This window comes from Solanum dulcamara, chromosome 9 (assembly GCF_947179165.1).
Source record: "Solanum dulcamara chromosome 9, daSolDulc1.2, whole genome shotgun sequence".
NCBI lineage: Eukaryota > Viridiplantae > Streptophyta > Magnoliopsida > Solanales > Solanaceae > Solanum > Solanum dulcamara.
The window spans coordinates 10,359,535-10,379,650 of record NC_077245.1 but is presented as its reverse complement, the minus strand read 5'-3'; the positions used below and the strand labels follow the sequence as shown (position 1 = coordinate 10,379,650).

General features: G+C 34.9%; 1 protein-coding gene and 1 long non-coding RNA gene across 4 annotated transcripts; one reads left to right on the top strand and one right to left on the bottom strand.

The window, feature by feature from the left end:
- The first annotated feature begins 2,278 nt into the window (after positions 1-2,278).
- Positions 2,279-19,072, top strand: LOC129902251 (aspartic proteinase-like protein 1). Of its 3 annotated transcripts, XM_055977398.1 has the most exons (11): positions 2,279-2,793; positions 3,857-3,995; positions 4,996-5,237; positions 14,325-14,552; positions 14,656-14,794; positions 14,934-14,998; positions 15,078-15,177; positions 16,604-16,664; positions 16,761-16,832; positions 17,536-17,664; positions 18,662-19,072. In XM_055977398.1, the coding sequence occupies exons 1-11, from the start codon at positions 2,492-2,494 to the stop codon at positions 18,754-18,756; spliced, it is 1,572 nt and encodes a 523-aa protein (XP_055833373.1). In that variant the 5' UTR covers positions 2,279-2,491; the 3' UTR covers positions 18,757-19,072. The 3 variants fall into 3 exon arrangements, with proteins under 3 accessions (XP_055833373.1, XP_055833372.1, XP_055833374.1); XM_055977397.1 differs by lacking the exon at positions 18,662-19,072 and having other exon boundaries at positions 2,280-2,793; positions 17,536-17,865; XM_055977399.1 differs by lacking the exon at positions 18,662-19,072 and having other exon boundaries at positions 2,670-2,793; positions 4,962-5,237; positions 17,536-17,865.
- Positions 10,035-11,561, bottom strand: LOC129902252 (uncharacterized). The gene is made up of 2 exons (XR_008770067.1): positions 11,229-11,561; positions 10,035-10,449 (listed from the first exon to the last, which is right to left on the bottom strand). It is a non-coding gene; the product is annotated as an uncharacterized LOC129902252 (long non-coding RNA).
- Positions 19,073-20,116: the final 1,044 nt, after the last annotated feature.

The window sequence follows — 20,116 nt, the reverse complement described above, 5'->3', positions numbered from 1 at the left end:
TGTATTATGATTTTTCTGAGTTTTTTTTGGTGATTTCTACTAAAAAAATGAAGAAAATAGGTTTATATAAAGATAAATCGACTTAGAGTTGGGGGCCCCACTACGAGGTGCCTGCTTACGTGGTCTCACCGAAATGTGAATATCTCTTAATTTTGAAGTCGTATGGACGAGCGATTTTGTTCGTTGGAAACGAGACTCGTAGACCTTCGATTTGGTAGGTCATGGACATTCTAACTCTTTATATATTAGGAGAAAAGTACTGAGACATTTGACCCAAAATTTTGGAGAATTCCCTAACGACATTTACAATACCTTTTGCTGACTTTTATTTCACAACTTTCTTGACTTCCATATTTAACATACAAACCTTGTGCAATTAAAATAACTCATAAAACATCCTTCCTTATATGTTAAGAAGTCTTCGTCTTATTCCAGAAGTAAAAGTTAATTCCAACGTTCAAATGGGCGGGGTGTTACATCCTTCCCCCTTTAGGGACATTCGTCCTCGAATAGTGCTAATATTTGTGACATCATAGAAAATAATACAAGAACTTATATAACACATAAGTAACATACGTCATATATTCAAAGGAGGGTCTATTATATGAAGAAACGAACAAGTTGGGATATTTGAACTTTATGTCTTCTTCAGCTTCCCACATTAGCTCTTCAATATTTCGGCTCCACCAAAATACTTTCACAGAAGGTACATTCTTATTTCTTCTTATAATGATCTATCGTAATTGACTTGTCCTTTTGAAATTTTATTCTAATTTTTTTTACCCTTTTTGCTTCGTACTCTATTTTTTTATCGGTTAAATTGAAATTAAATCGATCATTGATGGATAAATTATAAATTAAAAATTAATAATAAATATTTTACACCATAAAATCGAATCGGTCCGACCATTAACACTACTGCTGCTGTTTAGGACCTTCAAGACAGAATTTTTGTAAAACAACAGTAGTTTAAATCATGAATGTCACGGGATTACGGGGCCCATACACTTTTTGACCATAGTTAAGAAATACCACATTACATGCAAATTAATCATTATTATTTGTTCATAGGATTCTTGATGGGCATGCTAGAATCTCTGTCACCTTTCTTCATTGCCCTATCAATAAAAGTCACACAAGTGAAAAGATCCATTATAAAGTCTTGAAAACAAATGATTAAGCATGTGTATATAATGCCAAAAGTAAATCTAACAATATAGTCAAAAATTCAAAATATTCAACATATCCACAACCTCTAAAATTAAATATTCAATGATTGAGTATTTGAATATATGCTAAAATATTTCTCATTAAACAAATCAATCTCAAATTTTGAAATTTATTTTCTGCATGTTCCCAAAAACTAGTTAAAGAGGTTTTGATTTTTTTTTTTAAAAAGCATAAAAAATAATGTCCAATCTGTCATTATTGATTATTTTAAGAAAAAGCTATTCAAAAATTAGTCTTCAGTCTCAATAATTTAATAAATTTCACTAGTGGTCTTCTTGCCTAAAAAAAAAGGAGTCAAGTCTATTTGATTTCGTATATTTTAATTTATTTTATGTTTGGTCAAACAAAATATTTGACTTACGAAAATATTTTTTTAAAAAAATAAGAAAATAATTTGTATTAAATTTTTTTATGAATGAGAAAAATGACGCGCGAAAGAAATGTTTTTTCTCCTTCCCATTCATCAAATGCCCTAACCCCCCTATCATCTCACCACCTACTACCCTTGAACTCTCATCTAATCCTTGTAATATTTTATTAAATTATATATAAATGTTCTTAAAATAATATTATTTTATTTACTTACTAAACATTGAAAAATAAGTAAAAAAAAATATGCTTAATTTTTAATAAAACATTTCCTAGAAACATACCGTAGATATTGTCATGAAGTATTGTAAAATGAATGAGGTTTTTTATTTTTAATTAGAGATCCCAAATTTTGATTTAGGAATGGATAATCGGTATGAAGAGTGAATTCATATATTACTCATTTCGTATCATAATATTTTCTTTTTCGAAAACCAACTATTTGAACTATGAACAATAATTTTTTATTTTTTTTACACTTATAACATTTTTTGCATAATTTTTAATTAATATAATATAATTAATTTAAAATATTGATCAAATTGATCTCTCTCTAAAAAAAAAACGTGACAATTAGAATGGACTAGGAACTAAGAATTAGATGATTAAAAAAATAAAATGAAAAGAGCGGTGCTTATCTTTTTTTTTTTTTTTCACCAAAGCTATGTGCTTGTCAGAAAAAGAAAAGAAAACCAGAAGAAAAGAAAAGTAAAATCTGGAATGGGGATATGACTTTTCTCCTCAAGGAACAGTGAACACTCCCATTTTGTTAACTCTCTCCTTTGCCTTGAAAACACAAACAAAAAGCCTCGGATTCTCTATTTTCTCTTCACCCATTGCACCTCCCACTCCACACCTACAAAAATTCTCTACCCTCTAGGGCTTTGCTTCAATGGCGATTCCTCTTACGGCAGTTGTACTACTGACGGTGACGGCGTTGATGTTCTCCGTTGAGCTCGCCGCCGGCAATACATTCTCGACGAGGTTGGTTCACGGGTTCTCAGATGAAGCGATGTCGTTTTGGGCATCTAAAGGGAAGACTGTGACGTGGCCGAAGCGCGAGAGTGTGGAGCATATGAGGTTGCTACTTAGTAATGATTTGAAGCGACAGAGACTGAAGCTTGGTTCGCAGAAGCAGCTCTTGTTTCCGTCTGAAGGAAGCGAAACTCATTTCTATGGCAATGAATTGAGCTGGTTAGTAACAATGCTTAAATAAAAATAAATTTCAGAATACTAACAGTTTACGAGATTTGTTAAACATTGAAGCTTAAAATGCGCAATGCTGTAATGGATTTGGAGTCTTTTTTTTTTCTTTCGAATTTCCTGGAGTCGATTCTTTTTACTTATGATATTCAAGTTTTAGTTGAAAAAGCACAAGATAAGTGACTCCAGTGGGGCCTTGGGTACTCCCTCTTAGATATGTGAAAGAAATGAGCTACTAAAATCAAGGAACCTTATATTTCCAACTGAGCAATTGGTTGACGTTTTTTTTGGAAGTTAAAATCTTGTTGTTGTTGCCTCCTTGAATGTATACTCTTCTCATTATCCATGGTATACATTTTGAAATGATACAAGTTGGTCACATGTTTGAAGTTTCTTCTTCATGCCTCGGTCATTTTCTTCCTAAGTGTCAAGCCTCATAGTTATTCGGCTTTAAAAATCATGAAGAGATTTTCTTTCCCCTTTTATTTTAGTAGCTGTCTCTTCTTTCAGGAAATTAAAAAAATATCAGAGCCCCTATATGCTGGGAACAAGAAAAACTACGTTGGTAAATAAGAATAAGAATACTAAGCTCTTAACAATGTTAGTATATGAACACATCTGTTCCACCTTTCTCAACATGTCACCTTTTCGAACATGTCCCTTACTATGGAGCTCGGGGCTGTGAGAGTCATGTGATGGTGGCCGATTATGTTCCCTTTTCTCCCCTTAGAGGGGAGGGGTGGAAGTATTGGAGAGCTTGTCTCATCTTTCCTTGACGAAATGGATGTTGTAGGAGAGGTTGGAAGGGGGGATTTTGCTAATGACGGTCTGTGCGCAAGGAAGGCCTTTTACCTTTCTCCTTCCATTGCTTGACCATGTTTGCTTTGCAAGGAAGGGAAGCTCAACAAAAAATCCAAAACCCTTGACAACTCAAATAGTAAAACATTGTATATTGCATCAAATATTTTGTTGAGATCTTTGCCAAGTAGAAGAAAAGGTTTTTTTCTCAAGATCTAATTAAGTCTCTTGATTGTTCTGGATTACTATTATTCAGGCTGCATTATGTGTGGATTGACATAGGGACACCAAATGCTTCATTTCTTGTCGCCTTGGATGCTGGAAGCGATCTGCTCTGGCTCCCTTGCGATTGTGTACAATGCGCTCCATTGTCTTCAAGCTACTACTCAATGTTGGTAGGTTGCTCATGCTAAATGTTGCATTTGACTGTTTATTCTCGCTGGTAATATTTGACCTTTCTTTTATTTCAAAACATAAGCTATGGTTCTGAAACTACTATCAACTCAATTCTACGGGCGATGTCACCTTCACTTATAGTGGGACCACTAAAATTCTAAAATGTCCTTAATTTAATTTGATGCAGTTACTCTAAAGGAAGATATATAAACATTTAACCTTCTTACAACATCAATTGTGCTCTGCAATTTTCTGTCCAAGTTAAGGGGGTATTTGGATTGGCTTTTTGTAAGTAACTTCTAAGCTAAAAGTTAAAAGCCATAAGTTGGTCATACCCAACTTTTGGCTTTTAATTTATTCTTGTACTTCTTATTTGTCTTTCCCAAACACCTCCCAAAATAAAAAAAAAGTTTAAAAGCCAAAAGCTACTTAAAATAAGTCAATCCAAACAACTTCTAAAGCTACTCGTGCATTTGATGCTCTGTGCAACCTCAAAGTCCAATTCTGCGGTCTCAACTTCTTTAAGTTACTGCTGTACTCTGATGTATTTTCTTGGAACCTCAACATTTTTTTTTTCTGAAAGCCATTGATTTTCGTTTAAAGATATGCCAACTTGTAAAGGGTTAAATGATTTTAGATTTTGTTGTACCTCACAGCCTCCTTTGTTCCTCTGTTAACCTTTTTCTGTTTAAGTAAAACATTTTTATTTTAATATATGGAGGATTCAAAGTGTAGAAATTTTGTTTATCTATTTTACAATCTATACCGATTAGGGCATGTAAATTTTGGCTGGTTCATCTCTTACTAAACAAGTAGAAAAGCCATTTTTACTTTTCTTTATATCTGTTAAAACTCATTATTCAGTTGAGCTAATTAATCTCTTATCAGTGAAGCATTCAAAAGTAGTCGTGTATCTCATCCTGGGAACAGTTTTAGCAGTTAATTCTCCAATGATTGATTGGCAGGTGCTCCCTTGTATTTGGGGCATCTATTATGCAGGATAAAGATCTGAATGAGTATAGCCCAGCACGATCAAGCACTAGCAAACATCTATCTTGCAGCCATCAATTATGTGAACTGGGTCCTAACTGCCAGAGTCCAAAAGAACGTTGCCCTTATACTGTTAATTACTATTCTGCAAATACATCAAGTTCGGGTTTTCTTTTTGAGGACCAATTGCATTTGACTTCAGTTGGTGGATATGAACATCAAGGTTCTGTGCGAGCTCCTATTGTTATAGGGTATGTTTTTTTTCTCCAGTTCTGTATTCTTTTAAGTAGGATCAGCTCAATGGATTTGTTACATAAGAAGACTTGAAAGACCTACTTTATGAGTTTCATTAAGGGCGAGTTTGTAGGTGCCGTAGCTGAGTGTAGCAAAGGATTTTCCAATAAGAAGATTTGACCCTTGACCCTTGACCCTTGAAACCTTTTATAGCTGTCTCAGTTGTGACTGCTTATTTTTGGTACTATGATTAGTCTAGCTTCTAGTTGTTGATGCAGCTTAGAATCCTTAATCCAATTGAATGCCACACGAGAGAACCTAAAGAGTGAATATACAGAATCACTCTTGAACAGTTACACTCAAGAACCCTAATTGAGAGCTCAGATTAGTAAGAAGAAAGAGAGAAGATAGTATTGCCTTTAGAATTATTCCTTGCCTTTACAACAGCCAACTATCAGTTTATATGGAGTGCAGATCCATTGGCCGGAAAGTTAGTTGTAACAGCTAACTGACTAATTGGCAGCTTTCCCCCATGTGCTGTGCACGTGCCAACTAACTCTTTAACTACTAATTACTGTTTGCAGATACAATGAATTAACTATGGAAATTGGAATACAATTGAAATGAGATCATATCAATACACCCCTGCTAGAGGAGATTCTTGACCTCAAGGATCAAAATGAAGAAAAGCTTGAGTGAAAGAGTGGAAGTCCTCCCACGTGCTATCTTTAGGAGCTGAGTTAAGCCATTGGATCAAAAGTTGAGAGACAGCTCTACCATTTTCTGAATCATCCTCCTGTCCAAAACTTTTTCAGGATACAGCAAAACAGGACCGAACAATAGGCAGGGTGACAGAAGCATGTTGAGAGCCTATCTTCCTTTTAAGCTGAGAGATGTGGAAAGTAGGGTGGACCTTAGCAGTAGGAGGAAAGGCTAAGGTATAAGCAACACCACCACCCTGGCAATGTTTTCAAAGGGTCCAAAGAATTTGGGAGAGTTTTTGACAAGAATGAGGTTTTAAGGACATTTGTCTGTAAGGTCTCAACTTGATATAGACCCAGTCCCCTACAACATATGACCTATCTGTTCTACCTTTGTCAGCGTGTGATTTCATCCTGTTTTGAGCTTTAAGCAGGTTGGGTTTGAGAGATCTCAGAGTGGCTTCCCTAGCCTGAAGGCTTCTGTCGACCAAGTCTAGTTGTGAGTCAAAAGGCAAGTAAGGCAGGAGAGGAGGTTTTTTTTGACCATACACAGCTTCATAAGGAGACATGTTGATGGAAGAGTGGTGGGATGTGTTGGACCATCATTCAGCCAAAGCCAACCATTTAGGCCATTTCCTTGGTTTCTCATAAATCGTGCACCTTAAGTAACACTCTAAGCACCTATTAACAACCTCAGTTTGGCCATCAGGTTGAGGGTGATAGGCAGTAGAGATCAGTAAGGAAACTTTCTGCAATTTGAACAACTCCTTCCAATATCTACTGGTGAATACTGCATCCCTATCAGACACAATGGTCTTGGGCATACCATGCAACCTGAAAACCTCACTCATGAATAGCTGGGCCACATCTAGAGCAGTGTAGGGATGCTTGAGGGCAATGAAATGAGCTGCTTTACTCAACCTGTCAACTACTACAAAAATGACATCCTTACCAGCAGCTTTTGATAACCTTTCTATAAAATCCATAGAGATGTCTTGCCAAACCCTGTCAGGAATGGACAAGGGTAGTAATAATCCTGGATTAGTCACATTTTTATTTTTACGCCTCTAGCAACCATCACAGATCCTTACATAGGAATAGATATGCTGCTTCATCTTTTTCTAGTAGAAATCTTGGCCTAACCTTTTGAGTGTTGCTGTGATGCGTGAATGGCCCCCCATTGGGTTGTCATGGTAAAAAAACAATCAACTTTTCCCTTAATTCAGATTAGCCCCAACCAACATTTTACCCCTTCTGCTTAGGATGCCAGACTGGTACTGATAGTGAGGTTTATGAGCCTTCCCAGATTGTATCTGTTGGATGATGAGCTGCAATGTTGGGTCCGGACTCCAAGAAGCTTTAACTGCATCCAACAATTCAGCCTGCACCCCTGAAATGCTCTGGAGCTTGATAACATCTTCCTTCCTAGAAAGGGCATCAACCACAACAGTCTTTGCCCTTTTTGTGCTGTATATAGTAGTCATACCCCAATAGCTTGCCTAACCATTTCTGCTGATTAAGGGTAGTGATTCTTTGTTCGAGGAGAAATTTGAGACTGTGATGGTCAGTTTTAATCACAAGCTGCCTGCCCAAGAGATAAGGTCTCCACTTTTGAACTGCAGTCACTATTGTCAACAACTCTCTTTCATAAACAGAGAGTGCCTTGCTCCTGTGAGACAATCCTTGACTAAAAAATGCAATCGAATTATTGTCTTGAGCTAATACAACTCTTATGTCTTCCCCAGAGGCATCAATTTCAATGATGAATTCCTTTGAGAAATATGGAAGGGCGAGGACAGGTGCAGAAGTAATAGCTTGTTTCAGTTGATCAAATGCTGCAGTAGCTGCTGGATTCCACACAAAATTACCCTTCTTTAAGAGATCATTTAAGGGTCTTGCAATAACCCCATGCCCCCTAATGAACCTCCTATAGTATCCTGCTAATCCAAGGAATCCTCTCAACCCTTTGAGATTAGTAGGTTGTGGCTAGTTAAGAATGGATTCCACCTTCTGCATATCCATAGATACTCCTTGTGCTGATATAACACGACCTAAGTAATCTATCTGTAATACCCCAAATGCACACTTTCCCTTTTTAACAAACAACTTGTGAGTTTTCAATACCTTAAAAGCCTCCTGCAAGTGTCTGAGATAGTCTGTCCAGTCCTTGCTGTAGGTGAGAATATCATCAAAGAAAACTAAAATGAATTTCCTAAGATAAGCATGGAAAATCTGGTTCATCAAGCTGTGAAAGGTTGAAGGGCCATTAGTAAGGCCAAAAGGCATCACTAAGAATTCATAATGGCCATGGTGGGTTTTAAAAGCTGTTTTAGGTGTATCAGCCTCAACCATTCTAATTTGATGATACACTGACCTGAGATCCAGCTTAGAGAAGTATTTTGCTCCGTTCATCTATTAACTCCTCAATGACTGGTATTGGAAACTTATCTTTGATGGTCCCCTTGTTCAATTCTCTGTAATCCACACACATCCTCCAAGAACCATCCTTTTTTTTCACCATGACAATGGGTGAAGAATAAGAACTAATGCTATGCCCGATCACCCCAGACCCTAACATTTCATCCACCAACTTTTCAATTTCATCCTTCTGTACTGCTGGATACCTATAAGGCCCGATGTTAATACGTGAAACCCCTTCCTTCAATGTGATCTTATGGTCATGGAGTCTTGAGGGTGGTAGCTCTGTTGGGACTTCAAGAAGTCTTGATATGCTTGCAGTATGACTTGTAGGTCTTCCTTATCAACAATACTCCCCTGATCTCCTTCCATAGTGAGTAGTGTTCTCATGCCTTCCTAATCTTGTCTCTATTGAAAGATTCCCACCGAGATCATACATAGTTCAACTGGCTTGGCTAACAACTTCTCCATTTTCTCTTGTAGTATTACCCTTGCAGTGGGTGATTTAATTCCCCTTAATGCCACCTTATGGCCCATTATAGTGAATTCCATCCTCAACTTACTTAAATTCCACATGACATCTCCTAGTGTAGCCAACCATTGGATGCCCAAATTTACAACCACCTAGTGGCAGTATTAACATATCAGACTCAAATGAGACACCCTGCATTTTCCACACTAGGGATTTGCGTATATGAATCTCTTTCCATTAGTCACAGAGACAGAGAAAGGTGAGATGGCAGTCAGAACACACCCTAATCTCTTGGCAGTATCCAAGTCCAACAAGTTATGTGTACTTCCAGTATCAATCAACACCTGCACAACTTTCCCTTTGATAGAAATAGTGACCCTCATATTCCTGAAATCATGTAAGCTATTCATGGCATGGACAGATACATGAGGTAGTATGGAACTCTCAGAATCAGTTTCCCAGTCTTGCTCACGCATAGCCAAGCATTCAGCAGGATCCCATATTGCATCCTGTAATTCTGTAATCTCCTCATCTTCGTCCACCTCCATTGAAAATAATTGCCTCTTCTTTTTGCATACATGGCCAAAAGTGTATTTTTCATCACAATTAAAGCATAAACCCTTAGGGGCCGTTTGGTTACTGGTTAGAGTTATGCAAGTATTAGTTATGTAGGAATAAGTTATGCAAGTATTAGTTATGCAAGTATTAGTTATGTAGGAATAAGTTATGCAAGTATTAGTTATGTAGGAATAAGTTATGCAGGTATTAGTTATGTAGGAGTAAGTTATGCAGGTACTAGCTATGCATGTATTAGTTATGCTGGTATTAGTTATGCAGGTATTAGTTATGTATGTATTATTTATGTAGGATTTAGTTATGTAGAAATTACAATACATAAATTATTTTTTATTGAACATTTATTAATTATAAATCAATATGCTTTTTTCAAAAAATAAATTTGAAATTATAAAAATCGAAAAATAATAGTATACTTGATAAACAAGCATATGTTCGCACTATGCAGGTACGCTTGAAGAGGCAAAGTTGAAAATACTCAATCTCGGAGAAGATTCTAACATTTTTGAAATCACTGCCTAGTTGTTTGTTCATTAGTGTGTGTATTTAATAGATATCTGTTATGCTTTTATCTATAAAAAAAAGAAGCCAAAATATATCGCTGTAACATTTTTTTTATAATAATAAAATGAATTGCAAAGAGCCAATGAGTAAACAATAAAATTGGTTTCCATACTTGATGAAATCATGAAATACTAGTTCAGATAAGTAGCCACTATATTCGCATAACAAACAAAATTAAAAACCCAAAATTTGGATAACAGTAACAACATTAAATAGAAATCTAGAAAGCCCCTATTACTCTAGATTAGTCTATTCTTCTACGGCAGTTTCAACATTCTTCTTGTTGTGCTTCCTAGCACACCTCTAGTTCCTCATGAACTTGGAATCCATCCCTTTGGTGGAGCTGTGACGGTGACTCTTCGGTTTCTTGATTCCATTGAGCCTTGTACGACTGATTGTGTGCAATATGATTCTTCGACTTGGTCATTTTTGGTATTCGATCTCACAATCAAACTGCTGTCGGTGTTAGGGTTTTTAGTAGTGATGAACAAGAATTCGCTGTAACATTGGAATATTTCCAATAAATAAATTAGGGGTAAATATGTAATTTTATTATTTTAATCCATGTATAACTAATATCCACATAAATTATTCCACCTTCTACCCTGCATAAAATTATACATAGATTTCTTCATAAGTTATGTGAGTATTTATTATATTGAATTACTAAAACACAACCAAACACTGTATAGAATTAATACATGAAGAATGTTTATACAACATTTGAAACTTACCAACCAAACATTGTATAAAATTAATGCATGAATAACTTTTATTCTATTTACAAACCAAACAACGTATAAAATTTATACATGAATAAACAAGTTATTCATGTATTAAATCGACTCTTATACCATAACCAAACGGCTCCTTACTTCTCCTCTCATCCATCTTAGCAGGAGTGAGTAGTTTGGCATTTCTATAAGGCGGTTTAGGTCCAACAGTAGTGTTGGTGGGTGGCTTAGGTGTAGCTTGAGTAGGTCTGATATTATGACAGGGGTTTTGATAATTGAAAGGAGTGGCATTTGAAAATTCAGCATGTTTCTGGGATTCGGCAGAACTCCACCAAAAACTTGTTTGTGCACCACTCAAGTTTGTTCCTTAATCTTTGCCAAACTGATGGCTTTGGCCAAAGTGTTGGGTCCCAACATCTTCTCAGGCAACCTAATTTCAGGCTTTAAACCTCTTACAAAGCAACTAACTACATAATTTTCACGTAATTCTACTCTAGTCAACAATTCATCAAACAAGTCAACATAATCTTGGATGGAAGATACCTGCCTAAGGTCTTTAAAATCGCCCATAGGATCATCAGATAATTCTTTTCCAAATCTGGCATACAAACAACCCACGTACTCACCCATCTAGGCCACTCTCTGGTCATCCGATGTTTCATGTAGGATTGGTGCCATTGCAGGGCTTTCTCCTCCAAATTACATGAGGCCATTTTCAACTACGAGTCCTCAACTACCTCTTCCACATCAAAAAATTGATCACATCTATACAACCATTGAGTCCGGAGCTAAAAGGGTAACAAAATCTTTGAAAAATTCCAAGACGTCATGTTATTTGGAAATGATACCAAAAGGGTAAAGGCCCTTGCAGAAATGAATGGATCAGAAAGGGGCTTGGTTCTCTATTTCCGGGCGGCTCGAAATGATCTTCCAGTTAGGGGGAGAATTCGCAAAATTCCGTTTTCATCGAGAATTGAAATGCAGGTCAGCCCGCACCTTACCTTCGACGGCCTTAACAGTGTTTAACGCAAGTCACACAAGGTAGTGCGCCTTATATAAGTCGCACCAATATAAGGCGCATTGCCACATCACCCATCTATTTTTTTAAAAATAATTTCTTGTTTTCCCTTTAAATAATTCCTTTTTTCTTTAAATAATTCTTTTTTTTTAAAAATAATAACGAACAAACATAATTAAAATCTAATGATTTTTTTTTACTTTTTCACTTCATTGTCTTATTTTCCCACATTCTACTAAAATAATTTAAATTATTTTCATAAAGTTATCATTTTTTATACTAATTAAAATTATTAAAATTTTATAGTATACAAAAATCATATCTTTATTTTTTCTTGTTATAATTAAAATATGTGTTATTATATTTTAAATTATTAATTATTGTGATTTATAGCTGTTTTATTAAATTCCTTTCCAAAAAAATAATTTAAAATTAGGATTAAATACAAAATTTTACTTTTTTTCTATAGTCGATTAGAAATGTATTGGAGTCGAACAAAATTCACCTTTGATGAGAAAAAATATGTTAAAATCCCAATTCTAAACATGTGTTATTGTATTTTAAATTATTAATTATTGTAATTTATAGTTGTTTTATTAACTTCGTCGTATCATCCTTTCTAAAAAAATGATTTAAAATTAGGGTAACTAATAATGTAAAGTTAGGGTAACTCAATAATTTTGTTAAGTTTTATTTGTTGTATGTATGTAGTAGCTATTAGTAGCTTACTATATCCCCCCCCCCTTCCCTTTTTTTAAAAAATATTTTTTTCACTTTAATAAGTGTGTGATTGATCTTTATTCTACTAATATAAGCAATAGGGTTCTGGAATAATTTATCATCACATAATTAAGTCTTTAGCTAATTGCCATTTTTTTATTAAAAGAAAAATAATAAGGATTTAATAGATGAAATTAGAGTTATTAACTAATGGTTATAACTTTTAGCAACACTAGTAGACACTTTTCAATTTTGATATTTATTCTACTAAGTGGGGTTTGTTGGTTTTTGTTTGTTTGTGTAGTTGAAGTATGTTTTGGGTGAGAAAAAATAAAAAAATCATCTCATTTTTTGAACTTTTTGGGAGTGACAAAATGTCAAAGAATTATGATGGGATAAATGAATTTACATGCACCTGTGGTTATGTCAAAATGACACTTAACACCTCTCCTACGCTTATGACTAGATATTTGGTACGTGAAATTAATATACATGTATGCTTCAATATTGAGTAAACCAACAATGACGAAGTGTAGGTGTAGATCCAATACACCATTAAATGAAAATTAGAAGTTCACTAGCTTATAATTAGAAGAAAACAATTCGTTTTTTCAATCAATGTGGGACATTGAACAAACAAAATTTAGGGACATGAAAAAAAAGAAGCATTAAACGTCTAACATTGAATAATGATATTATCGTCTGCCTCGACGCGGTTGTTGTTGTTTACGTGTACCCGTTCCACACATGGTTGGTACGTGTGGCCTTGTTGTTCTTTGCGGATTGTTAATGTCCTGCAAAATTCATTAATATTAGTTATTTTAATATTTTAAAAATGTGAATATTGAAGTTTCGTAAATTAAAAATATCACAACATACATATTGTTGTGAAGATTCATCTTCATCATCATCATCATTTTGAGTTTGAGACATATCCTGCAATAAGACGAAAAATTATTATCACATAATTTTATTATGAATTATTTATTTAAAAATTATTTAAAGAGTATATTAATAACCGTCGAAAACTTCAATATCCCAGCATCAAATGATGAGTTTTGGAATTCACGTTGTTGTGTATTTTGCACTAAACCAAAATTTCCACCGCTGAATTGCTCAAAACCCAGAATTGGTACATTGGGAGTATGAAAACCGCTAACTTTTTGTTGCGTATAATTGGGCACACTCGAAGATGCTGCACCAGAGTCAAAAATAGGGTTATACAGAGTGTCAGAAGTAGCCAACAATAAAGTGGTGTTGGCGTCATATTGATTTTCCGAAAACTCCACATTATGTTCTTGTATATGAGTTTCATTAAGGCCGAGTTTGTAGGTGCCGTAGCTGAGCGTAGCAAAGGATTCTCCAATGAGAAGATTTGACCCTTGACCCTTGAAACCTTTTATAGCTGTCTCAGTTGTGACTGCTTATTTTTTGCAGTATGATTAGTCTCCTAGCTTCTAGTTGTTGATGCAGCTCAGAATCCTTAATCGAATTGAAAGCCACGTGAGAGAACCTAAAGAAAATATACGGAATCACTCTTGAACAGTTGCACTCAAGAGCCCTAATTGAGAGCTCAGATTAGTAAGAAGAAAGAGAGAGAAGATAGTATTGCCTTTAGAACTATTCCTTGCCTTTACAACAGCCAACTATCGGTTTATATGGAGTGCAGATCCATTGGCAGGAAAGTTAGTTGTAACAGCTAACTGACTAATTGACAGCTTTCCCACATGTGCCGTGCACGTGCCAACTAACTACTTAACTACTAACTACTGTTTGCAGATACAATGAATTAACTATGGAAATTGGAATACAATTGAAATGAGATCATATCAGTTGTCAAGTTACAGTATTTACCAGTTGATAGATGAATGTGGTTTTCTTTTACCTATTGACTAATGCAGCTGTGGTAGCAAACAAAGTGGCAATTATTTGACTGGAGCTGCTCCAGATGGGGTGATGGGGTTAGGGCCAGGAGAAATTTCTGTCCCAAGTTTGCTGGCGAAGTCTGGATTTGTTCCACGTTCATTCTCATTGTGTTTTGGAAAGAGCAATTCTGGCACAATTTTCTTTGGTGATAAAGGGCCCGAAAATCAAAGACGAAGTTCATTTGTATCTTTGGATGGGAATTAGTATGTATCTCCTCTATTCTTTTGTGCTATGTTTAGTTTGATAGGCAATTAAGCAACTTCATTTGCACATTAATCTTATGTTCCTACTGGTAATTTGTACCAGCAATACCTATGTGGTTGAAGTTCAACGTTATTGTGTTGGGGGTACCTGTCCAAAGCTAAGTGGATTTCAAGCCTTAGTTGATAGTGGGTCGTCCTTCACTTTTCTGCCTTCTGAAATCTTTACAAAAGTAGTAACTGAGGTACAAGTATCATTTTTCTCTTGCCCTTGCTATTCCCTGTTTTCTTTCTTGGTTTCACAAGTTGCTCTTCTGCTTAGTTTTAGAATGCACATTCAGTTTTTTGTTGTACCTGAGCTATTTCCTATTTCTTCTCTTCTAGTTTGAAGAGCAAATGAACGCTACAAGGTTAGCTACAGAAGATTTTCCCTATTGCTATAAGGCTAGGTAAAGTCTGCTCTCATGAAGATGCTGGTTTTGGTTTTATCTACTTGTAGATTATTGTCCATATGCTCTTTTTATGCAGTTCACAAGGTTTACCAAACATACCTAGCATGAAACTTTTGCTAGCTGCTAATCAGAGCTTTGTAATTCAGAACCCTATGTTTGCCATCTCCAGTGGTCAGGTCAGTATCTGAATCTCTTTGCTTTGCCATCATCCTGCAAATTAATCTTTTTCTCTTGAGGTGTGGATGATTTATCTGTAAGATTTTTACTTGAATGAGCTGCTAATATGTGATTTTTATGCATGCAAACTCTCTTGCATTTATATTAAGGAAGAAGTTAGTGCACCCAAAATGCAGAAACTGAATAAGGTCTTAAGCTGGAATTAATACTATTATACCGTTATCTGTCAATTTAAGTACTTCCTAATTTCTTTATCAGGGAAAAGAAAGTACTCTATGTTTTTCATTTTGTGGCTGGTAGCTGACTGGCTTTAGAGCTTTTAATAGTTGTTAGATATCACTGGTACTATTGATTTAGCATTTGGAATTTCTCTAAAATCTAAGTGCTTGTGAAATTGAATCCAGCTCTTCACCCAGATGCTTGAAGCATATCACTTAAGGAGAATGAGAGTCACTGCAAGAAAAGATCCAAATTTTTGCTATGAGTGATGGTGAACAGATAGGAAACGGGGCTAATTGGTGCCATGACACCCCAAAGTTTAAGAAACTTTCTGCTGATACTTGGGGAATTTTTGTTAGTGTAAACTAGATCTATAAGATTTGGTTTGTGGCTCCTTTGATAGGTTTACTGTAGAACTGCAATCCTTCCCAAACTTTTCTTCTGTGCCCATCCCAGCTTGTTAGTTCTCATCTTCTCTTCTTATGAATTGAGTTCTCTAAAAATTCTACTCCCCTTGTTTCAATTTGTTTGTCTTACTTTTCCTTTTAATTTGTTTCAAGAAGAATGTCTCTTTCCTAATTTGGCAACTCATATCAATTTCAACATCCTACCTTGCATGTTTAAGACCACAAGAATGAAGTGCATTTTGATATATTATACATATTCTTAGTTTAAGACCACAAGATTCATTAGTCTTCTTTACTTTCTTAAACTCCGTGCCAAGTCAAACTAAGACAAGCAAATTGAAATGGAGGTGGTATTAGTTTTGTCAACAGTAGAAAAGAATATTTATTAGTTTTGTCATAGTGGCTAATGGCTACAAATTCAGTATGGTTGGTCCCATTCATTAGTTATTAAAGTTGTAGCATGTTGTTTTGCAAACTTCTGGAGTAAAATGCCATCTATGTGCAAAGATGAAATGATGGGTAAATGCCCCTGTACTTGGTCTGTGTTCATTTTTTAGTTTTTACTGCTGTGAATAACTGAATATACATGTTAATTCTCAAAAAACAAACAAACTGATATACATGTTACCCTGCTACCTGTGCATGCTTAAGTAAGATCTTTTCAATTCCTTTTTCACAAAGCAAGTATGGTTTCTCCATAGGTTTTCCAGTGTTTGCTTGCAAGTTCATTGTGCCCTCTCATGGACTTTGTTCTGCAGTCCTGATAGTGATGGTTTCTTACTGGAGGTATTTTGTGCAGGGTGATAACTTTTATTGTGTGGGTCTCGTACCTATTGAAGGAATGATTGGTATTATTGGACGTAAGTTGATTATGTAATTTAAACTCATAAGGTGCACATACATGCATGTTGACCATTGGATGATCCATGCAATTTCATTTGAGTTATGCTGTGCAGAAAATTTTATGGAGGGATATCGAATGGTGTTTGATTGGGAAAACATGAAGTTGGGTTGGTCTCGCTCCAAGTGTAAGCTCATTGTGCATATTTAATTTAAATCAAACTAGTTTTGGTTTTTTATTACTGGATTAAAAGGGAAAGGCGAAAGAAGAGTTTTGTGATCTATGGGAGATAATTGGATTTGATAGTTATTTCCTTGATGTGTTCCTGTTTAGAGTTTTAGATTGAAACACGTGGGTTATTTATACGGTCCTGAAGTTGGTAATTATTATGTTGTTCTTTGAGCAAATTCATGCAGATAACACCTTTGCTCATTTTGACTTGTATCAGCCGGCTAATCTTAGTAAAACCTGCTTTTGTGAAGTTTGGCACATATTAATGTTTCACTAAATCCGTCCCTTCAATTACTTGTCTATTGAGTTATAATTGGTATATTAACCATGATAATTATGAAAACCGTAGTAAACTAGTAGTAATTAGCATAATAACTATCATAGCTAGTACTTGCCTCATGGTCTGGAATGATTTTCCTACAAGAGTCTTAAAAGCATGGAGAATTTTAAAAAACATGCAAGAACCCAATTGAAGTATGTATGTTCTTCTGGGGTTAGATTTATCTTTAATAAATTTCACATGCTTGACCAGTACATGTAGAATTCTGTTGCATTTTCATCAGATTTGATAAACAATAGTATGTGTTTCTCTTCCCCGCGCCCCCTTTTCTGAATTTTGTGTGCTTCAATTCACGAATTCATCTTTTATACATCTTCAGGTCAAGACATAGGCAGCACTGCAAAGTTATCACCAACATCACCTCCAAGTGGTTTGACATCAAATCCGTTGCCAACAACTGAGCAACAAAGAAACCCGGGTGGACATGCAGTTGCACCCGCCATTGCTGGTAAAGCTACCCCCAAACCATCTGTAGCATCACTCCATGCAGTTTCATGGCATTACACTATGAGTTCTCTTCTACTTTCATTGATTTTATGGTTGCCTTATCTGATATAACATTTGTAATTATGCACGTATATGTAAATTCCTTTTCTCACAAATCATGTACTCTAGTCAATTAATATCATTGGTTTTGTTTCTTTCCTCAGTTCTATAGCTTTCTATGTCATTTTGGTGTTCATTTGTTTGCTGGGATTCAGTGTCATGATTGAGGCATGATAGGACACAGTTGTGATTTGACTTGCAATAATTCATGAGCCGGGATCTTTTATAGACCTAATCAATTTGAGTAGTAGTAAACTATCATTCCCGACACCGATGATAGTTTTTTTAGGAATACATATCTTACACAAGTTACTCGAGGAGGGAGGACTGATAAGATCATTGATTGGGGTGGTTCCAAATCCGTTGAACGGAAATATGATGTGAAATGTTTCATAGACAGAATTTTGGACCTTACACTTGTCAAGTTAAGTTCTGCACCTTTCTGCCAAAGACGACTAAGGCAACTCAAAAGCCTAGTGATTGTACAAAAATAAGACAAGTGATACCTAAATTATTTTCTGCTGCAGTTTTTAGAGAAAACTGTAGTCTATTGTTGATCATGCTCACTATTAACTAGACATGCTCGGACAGCCATTTTGGTCTGCTTGATATTTAGCCTAAATATTGACTATGTAAGAAATATGGTTCATGATGATTCATATAATTGATCCTAACCAGGGGGGTTGAGATATAGTTGTTAATTGTTATTGACTACTGAAGAAGCTGATTGATGGTCGTTTGGCAGATTGTATAAGAATAGTATTGAATATGGTGAATTAGTAATGTTGAAATTATTTCTTATCAATTGTTTGGTTTGTTGTATAAAGGGAAACTCTTGCATATATGTGGAATAAAGAGGTTCAATTTTTAAATTAGTACATCCTTTTTCTACTCTGTAGAATCATGCGGGATAAGTTCGGACGATAATCAAGCTCTGCGTGTGGATACTTTCATGTCCAAGTGTAATACTTCTGGGCTTGCATTTGCTCTCTGAGTAGTGCATGATCGGAGTGGAAATTTCATTTTAGTTAGAATTCTTAGAGGCTATTCTACCCTAAATCCTGGGTTATGCCTATATGAAGGGCACTATATTTATTTAAAGAGGCATTTTGAATATTCTGCAAATTCATGAAATATTCACAAAAATCATTGGAGATCAAATAAATCTCTGAGGTCCATAACATTCTAGTTCTAGAAATACGACACTATGACTCTCGAATCACGGAAAAATCTTAAGAGAGAAGAAATCAAGGGAGGAATATAATTGTACTCTATTATTTTATCAATAATATTCTTATTTTTTCATATTTTATTTATAATTAATTTATTTTCTATTTATCTAAAATTTGTTGCAAACACCAATAACTATAGTTTCAAACTCTATATTTACTTAAAAATATGTTTGTAATCCTTTTATATGTGGATGTATATACAACAACTTAAATCACGCAAATAAATACGTGGATGTGGCTAAAGTAGATAATTGGAGTTTGATAATGACAAATGAGGAATTTAGTAATGAATAGCTTAACTTTAGAAAATGCTATTAATAATGATATTGGGAGACGTACCCTTTAGGTGTCATCCCACCTGGGTCCTCCTTTTCAGCGTTATGAATAATGAAAATGACCTTACGATAGAGTCGTGGAATGTACCTTTCATTTTCTAACACCAAAACTGATTACCTTAACAATTTAATTTATATGTTTTTTGTCATACTATGAAATTATTTTATTTGGTATGACGATAATATTAAGAATTTAAATGAAAGAAAGGAAATTTATAGTCAATTTTAATTAATTTTGAAATTGAGTCATAGTTATCATTGTCACTTTTCTTATTATAAGACGTCTTAAGAGAAATCTAATAATCATTAATTGGTGTATAATTTTTAAGGAATTTGAAAATAATTTAAAGCAAATAATTAATATTGAGAGTAAAATATAATTTTTTTTCTTCTTTCTCTTGATGCTAATATGTCACAACTATCGAATACGTATCCTTAAAATTATATCAGATTAATCAGTTTAATAATTATTTCAATGTTCTGTTACGCAATAATGGAATAAAAAGGTAAACATAGCTTTCTAAACTCCAAATCAAATCAAATACTGTTAAATTAAAGGGGAGAAGGGGGATTTAGGTGACACAAGTCATCCTTTAATTAGTATTAGTAATGAATTAGGAGTACATGTTAATAAGAGATTGGAATTGCAATTACCTACCCGTTGCGGCTAAACGCGACAATTTTTCCTTTCTCTTACACCTTTTCCGTTTTAATTGGTCCTCCAATTTTAAAATTAAAAGTAAAAGGAAATGAGCAAGATAAAAACAAACTATATACGGATTAAAAT